General features: G+C 44.9%; 1 protein-coding gene across 1 annotated transcript in view; it reads right to left on the bottom strand.

The window, feature by feature from the left end:
• Positions 1–6730: 6730 nt before the first annotated feature.
• The window catches only part of IMPA2 (inositol monophosphatase 2), a 43540-nt gene continuing 42801 nt past the window's right edge, over positions 6731–7469 (bottom strand). Inside the window, exon 8 of the mRNA XM_036121707.2 lies at positions 6731–7278. Coding sequence (XP_035977600.1) covers positions 7163–7278 — 116 coding nt within the window. The 3' untranslated portion in view covers positions 6731–7162. The remainder of the gene's footprint in view (positions 7279–7469) is intronic.

Genomic DNA, 7469 nt, shown 5'->3' with positions numbered 1-7469 from the left:
TCTAATTTCTCAGAGATTTGTTTTTGAGTTATTCATGTTTCTTCAGTTTGTCCCATGTCTTGGATTTCATATACTAACATGTGTTAGGTTAATGAAACAAGGAGGCCATCAGACCGACGGGGCTCTAGACCAAACCAAACCATCTACGCCTGTAAATGCCTCAAGGTTACAAAAGTGAAACCTAAGGACCACCAATCCCAAGCAGCCAGCTAGGCCTTATGCTCTATTTCCTCACTTTGCTTCTGCCTTTTCTCTATAAAAGCTTCCCCCCAACTCCTGTCAGTGGATCTGTCTTACTACCTCCAGTTTGTCACTGCCTGGTTGGAATCCATTTTTGCTCAAACTAAAATGTTAACATGCCTCAGTTGATCTTTCAACAGTTTTGGTGTGATATGAAGGTGAACCACCTCCCCCCACCCCCATGGCCCCCAGGAGCAAGGAGCAACCAGGGGCAGATACCTGCTGAGCCCAGTGAGCTCACTGCTTTTCTCACTGCATCTGGAGGCTGCGGGTAAGAACTGAGCTCTGCAGTTTCCACATTTAAAAGAGCTCTCTGAGGGCGCCTGGGTGGCTCAGTTGGTTAAGCGACTGCCTTCGGCTCAGGTCATGATCCTGGAGTCCCGGGATCGAGTCCCACATCGGGCTCCCTGCTCAGCAGGGAGTCTGCTTCTCCCTCTGACCCTCCTCCTTCTCATGCTCTCTGTCTCTCATTGTCTCTCTCGCAAATAAATAAAAATCTAAAAAAAATAAAAAAATAAAAATAAAAAAATAAAAGAGCTCTCTGAGTTTCCTTGAGGATTTCTTTTTCCAGACTGGGTCTGGGATCAGTCAGAAGAAACCACACCAGGTCCAGGGCCAGACTAGGTCCAACTTAAGCTGGACTGGACCAAGTGAGGCCTCAGGGAATAAGCCGGGGGGGGGGGTGGGAATCAGGGTAGAAAATGGGTTCCTTTGAGTCCAAACAATCTGGGACTCCTCCATCTGGGACCCTGGCTAACTATACGTACCCAGGATCCTCTTGCATTATGGTGGTCAAATTGGGAACTTATAACCTAGATGAGCTTATCCATTTATGAAATGCTCTAGAGAAAAGAAAGTTCCGAATTTCCCCAAAACAAAGGAATGCATTTTTATTGATATGCAGAAGCTTCTAAGAAACTGAATGAATCAAAAAATGTTTCTTTAAAAGATTCTGTACAAAAGGCAAATGAAAAGCTTATACAACAATGGTGGTGAATCTAAAAAGAAGTATACACTAACTTGTCTGAGTGCTCCTTCCCTGTACCCTCCTCTCCCCAAATATTCTGAATCTGTGGGTCCCTTCACTCCATTGCCTTTGCACTCTGAAGATGAGCTAGAGGTTAAACCAATGCCTTTTAAAGTGAGGTCATCTGCAGAGCCTGGAATACCAGATGTAACCACCTTTCTCCATGGTCAAAGGCTGAAGATTCAAAGATTCTCCAAACACTAAAGGGAGTTCTTGAAAATTTTATGAGTAATTTATAATTTTTTATAAAAGATTTTATGTAATCTCTACACCCAACACGGGGCTTGAACTCACCACCCCAAGAATAAGAGTTGTATGCTCTACCAACTGAACCAGCCCCTAAATGTCTACCTTCATTATAAACAAGGGCATTGGAAAAAGGAAGGCCTGCTGCCGAACCTATCGTTTTATAGACCTCTACCTATTAATTCACACTATTTTTCCATCAGGGGAGGGCTTAAAAAATTTAATTATCAAAATAATAAGCATTGATGGAGTTCCAAGGGATTCTCCAGGAAACTGCTCCCCATGATACCTCTAAATGAGCAAGGGGAAATGAAGAAAAAATCAATGGAGAATCCTACACAGTATTGGTGGGTCTGCAGAAGCTTTATCAACAATAAATCCCACTTTCATAAAATAGCCAATCCCTCAGAGTAAAGAAAATACTTCTGTAGTAAGGGTTTCTCACCAAATTCAAAGGGTACCTGTATCTACCCCAGTCCTGATGATATTAGGGTCATTTCCAGGAAACCATACTTTCCTTTTGTGTGGCACTGCCCCCGTAAACCTGTTAGGAGAAGATTGGCCTTCTGAACTGAGGAGTCATATACAATTTAAGTAGGAGGAAAAATGACCTGAGCTGCTCTCCTCTCTCCAAGCAGGACTTGATGAAATGGAGACCGGAAAGTGTGAAAGTCCCGATCTCTCAGAAGTGCCTGAATGCCTATGGGCTTCTTCCTCAACCGACAAAGGCAAAATTAAGAGCGCTGAACCCATAGAAATCCAAATAGATCATTCCAAACCTCTGCCTAAATTGTCTCAATATTCACCAAGACCAGAATCTCCTGAAGAGCTCTCACCGACTACAGAAGACTTAACTAAGGACTCCAAATCCCATTCACTAGTCCCTGTAATGCTCCAATCTTACCCATTAAAAGACCAAATGGACAAGGTGTGTCCAGGATCTGCATGCAATCAATAAAATTGTGATCCGAAGGTTCCCCGTCGTTCCAAATCTCAATACCTTGTTATCTAATGTAAAGTGGATCACAGTGGTGGGTCTTTGCTCTGCTTTCTTCAGCATCCCAGTTGACAGCAAGAATCAATATTTATTCATCTTTACTTGGAAAAATCAACAATATACCTGGATGATAACGCCACAAGGGGTCACTGAAGCCCCATCCTGTTTGTCCTGGGTTTTATATCAAGATCTTACAGTTCCTCAAGAATGCTATATTCATCAGTATGTAGATGCCTTATTGCTATGCTTCCCTCTAAGGGAAGACTCAGAAATAGATTCAGTTTAACTATTACAGCAATGAGCTTGTAAAGGCTGTAAAGCTTCCAAGGAAAAAGTCCAATTCTCAAAAGAGAAGGTCCGCTATCTAAGACATGATTTGAATGCAGAAGGCATTTTCCTCTCACCTAAAAGAATAAAGACCACCCAAAACTTCCCCAGAACTACAACTAATAACAATTTCCTGAACTTGCAGGATATTGTAGATCTCGGGTTCCACATTTTTCTCTGATTGCATCGCCTCTGTATGAGCTTACAAGGAACTCAATTCCAGAGCCCTTATCCTCGGAAGCTAATCATGAACAAGCCTTTAGCTAACTAAAATTAGCCCTGCAACAAACTCTGGCCCTAGGGCTCCCAAATTATACTAAACCTTTCACCTTATTTGTCCATGAGAGCAATAACCAGGCTCTAGGAATTCTAACCCAAGAGCATGGAGGAAAACACAGATCTACTGCTGACCACAGCTTACAGGTAGACCCAGGAACCAGAGGACATCCAAACTGTTAGAAAGCAGTAGCCACAGCGCCTCAACTGGGGGGGATCCTCAGCTGAACCGGTATTAGAACATGACCTAATATTACAAGTACCTCAGGCTGGTCAGAGTCTATTACACTGCGATCAGATTCAACATTTTCAGCAAGTAGATGAACGTCTTGTGAGAGTCTTCTCCTTTCACCTTCGAACCTCCGTCTATCGTGCTGCAGCTCACTCAAGCCTGCTGCCCTGGCCCGATGATGGTACGGATCTGCGTAAACGTGTAGATGTGCGGTTCTTGACCCTTCGCATGACTTACAGGACAAATCATTAGAAAACCCAGATTTGATACTCTTGGTCAATGGGTCCTATGCTAAGAATGCAGGAGGGCAGTATCAAGCAGGAACAGCAGAGTTACATGCCCTCACTTGTTAGCCACCCAAGGATACCTCGAGCACATATGCCTTTGGGTGGTCTTTGACTTTGCTCCATGATGGAAACAGAGAAAGTTCCTCACTTCTGGAAAACTGGACTTGGAGTAAATGAACGGCTCTCTGCCATTCTATCGCCTGACTGAATTGGAATGATTAAAAACGAAGTTCATACTAGAAGACAGAACCTGAGTATCAGGGAAATGCTCTAGCGGACTTCGATGTGAAATCAGCCAGCACTAAAACTGTTCCAATATACAACTTGAATGAACTCCTAAGACTGATTCTAACCAAATTATTTATGATAATCTATATAAAAGACAAAATCAGGTACTTGAGCTGGAACGACAAATGTTGAGACCAAGTGTACAAATTTAATATTAGATGAGGATATGCTGAGGGCCTGGATGGACTCCTGGTTCTTCCCGAGTCCTTAAAAATGCCATTACTAGAAGTGCTACCTTCTGCAACTCAACATGGCACAGAAGAAAATGACCTAAATTATGAAAAGTATTGGTGGGAGACTGCTCCAAGGTCACAATGTCTGATTGATCAAACCCCTAACCCTGGGAAGACCATTAAGATGGTCCATTAGATGGAGCATTCTACCATCTTTGGGGCCATTTGAACACTTACAAATGGATTTCATTCAATTGCTCCCACAATGGGTTATCAATATGTCCTTGTCATTGTTTGCATTTTCTCAGGACAGACTGAAACCTTGCAGAAGGGCTGATGCCACAACCACGGCTAAGAAACGCTTAGAAAAGACAATTTTCTTTATGGGGTATCCCCAGAGAGACCTCCAGTGATGGGGAACTCATTTCATTGGGCAAATAAGTAAACAAATAGGGTGCTGCTAACGCAATGGCCTTACCACTGTCCTTACCATTCTCAGTCATCCAGTAAAGTCGAATGGACACATGGTAACTTAAAACTAAAGCTAGTTAAATTAACAGAATCGACTGGACTGCCCTGGCCAGAAGTTCTACCATTGGTTTTGATGGCAATGAGATCAACACTTACGGGAAAGCACAAATTAACATCTCATGAAATAGTAATAGGAAGACCTATGCCTTTGATGATAGAACCACATGTGTCTCCCGTACTCATAAATTCTGGTATGACTCAGTATTGTAAAGCTTTAATGTATTATGCCAAAGTGTATTTCTACCAGGTAAAGGAAGCTTTTCATGACCCTCCTGCAGATGGTTTAACCTTCCACAACTTAGAACCTGGAGAGTGGGTCGTTTTGGAAACGACACCTAAGAAAGACTGCCCTGAACCTCAGTAGAAGGGACCATACCAGGTTCTCCTCACTACCCAGATGGCAGCCTAACTTCAGGAACTTGAACCCTGGGTCCACAGCTCATAGTTGAAAGGGCTCCTCCAGACTCTCGGAACTATGTATCAGCCAGAGATGTGAAGTTAAAATTGACCACAGAGGTTCTTCCTCAGAATCAGACGACACTTGGGGTGGACAACTCTCCCAAGATCATGGATCCAAATCTTCATCTCCAGTATGAAACCTTTATCCCTTTTGCCTATTGGCTATCTGCCTTTTCTATTAATGTGTGGGAAGACAATACTATAATTAGGATTTCACGAAAACAATAGCTACTGTAGGAAACTAACTGCTGGATTCGTCATGCTAAACCAAAATCAGAACTTGAAGGGCATCCTGAAGGCCACTGTGTGCCTAAATTGTCCTGCAGGTCCGTTTTATAAAGTTAACATACTAAATCTACATACCCTTGTTTCTTGCCTCAATTTAACCCAATCCTGGGGTGGGAAAACAGGATTCACTGAATGCATAGACAAAAGATGCTGCAGGGCAGCCAGTGTCGGTCAGACCATCTGTAGGCTTGCTGTTAGGCCCAGCCATTTGGGCAGTCTTTCAACATGTGATAAGACACTATGTGAGTCTTGGATGAAGAATGCCAACCTCTATACCCGGGAATGGGTCTATGAATGCTAATACTTGAGGGAGCCCTATATGTACCTCCTGGCTACACCTTTACATGTGGAGTTTTGGGCAGTGTCCTGACATCTGGAGGGTGAAAGGACAAAGTGCCCTTGCTGTGTTTACTGTTCCATTGTCCCTTCATAATACCTTGGGAACGCAACAGTGTTCCATTCCCGTGAATTTACCTAAAAGAAGTTTACTGGCAGATGTTAACCCCTCTAGAGGCGCGTCATTTGGAAGGTCCCTTCCTCCTTGGCTTGGAGTTATTACAAACGAACATTCCATTAGAAACTTACCCTTACCTCTGGCAACCCCCGCTGAGTCTAACAGCCGTCTCTCGCTGCGGTGGTTTTAGATAATGGGACTGCTTTAGGTTACTTGTTGGCTGAACAAGGGGGAGTCTGTGCCATAGCAAATAGCCCGTGCTGTTCCTAGATCAACACCCCTGGTTTTGTAGAAACTCCAACGCAAGAAATGAACTGTTTAAGCTCCTCCTATACAGGTTGATACCTCATCTGATACATCCTCTGATTTATTTGGTTCACGGCCGGGGGCCAGGGCTAGGAGTTTATTTACTCAGTGTCCTGGTATTTTCCTCCTAATAGGGTCACGGTCCGTCCAGTGTGCGTGTTCTCTCGAGGTCTCGCACGCTTGCAGCCATCAGCACGTTAGACAGTCGCACTGCACTCGGGTCCTAAGAGGTTTCAAACTAGAGTCAATGGCTGAGTTCCTTACTTTGCTTTCGCCTTTTCTCTATGAAAGTTTTTCCCCAGCTCCCGTGGGCAGAGTGCTTCCAGCCACTTCTGCTTTGGTGCTGCCCGACTGGAGTTGGTTTTTGCTCACATAAATTCCTAAAGCTTTCCTATGCCTCACTTTTCTCTATTAACACACACGATAATTACTGAAGTCGTGTTCGCAGTGCTTATCAAAGGTAGCAGAGAGCAAACACTGCCAACTTTGGGCTTTAATATGCAAGCTTTCCCAAAGAGCCTGGATCTCCAGCCATGGGTGCTGTGGGTTGTTTGGGGAAACAGGTGACACACTTACAGAGGGACACAGATAAGCAGAGCGCCATTACTTTGATTTATTGCATTCTGAAGTACCATGGGGGAAGGCCTGAGAACAAGTCTGCTTTATCAGCAGTTCTAAAGCCGCATTACCTGAGATTTACATTCTGGAGGGAAAAAATGGAGACTGAATTTTTAATACGTACATCATCCAAAATTGGGGTTTTGGCCCTGATAGAAGAACTTGTACGAGCCTGATAAAAGCTGTGTGAGATTAAAGAGAGACACCAGCTAAACACTGCATCCCGGTGAAAGACGTGGATTTAACCAGAAAGCCACATACTTTAGCATAACACCTCCCTTTGGGGCTTGTCAGAGACACCTGATGCGTGCAGGCTGCTCGAGGCAGCTTCATCCCTGGGGCTCGCCGCCAGCCCCAGCATTCCCGGGAAGGCCCAGTCCGTGGGTCGCATTTCTCTGCCTCTCCGCTCCCTTTCACTTCTCATCATCCCGCCCGTAGTTAATCGTCTGTAAGGCCTGAGCTATGAGCGTCGCCATTTCTCGGGTGCCCGCAGCAACCACTCTGCAAGACATGAGGTCGAGAGGCCCACCTGAGGACAGAGAGAGAAGGGAGGGCGCCTGAGTTCCTGGAGAAGGCAGAACAGTCCCAAATGAGGACTCGGCACACGCACATTCCAAGGAAAACAAAGGTCCAGGGCCAGGCGCGAGGCGGGACCGAACAGCAAGGTCTGGACGCGGGCCTGACCCGAGCGAGGGTGCGGCCTCTCAGCACCCGCTCTGC

This window comes from Halichoerus grypus, chromosome 13 (assembly GCF_964656455.1).
Source record: "Halichoerus grypus chromosome 13, mHalGry1.hap1.1, whole genome shotgun sequence".
Taxonomy (NCBI): domain Eukaryota; kingdom Metazoa; phylum Chordata; class Mammalia; order Carnivora; family Phocidae; genus Halichoerus; species Halichoerus grypus.
Note: the sequence above shows the minus strand (reverse complement) of the source record. Positions and strands in the feature narration are given on the sequence as shown.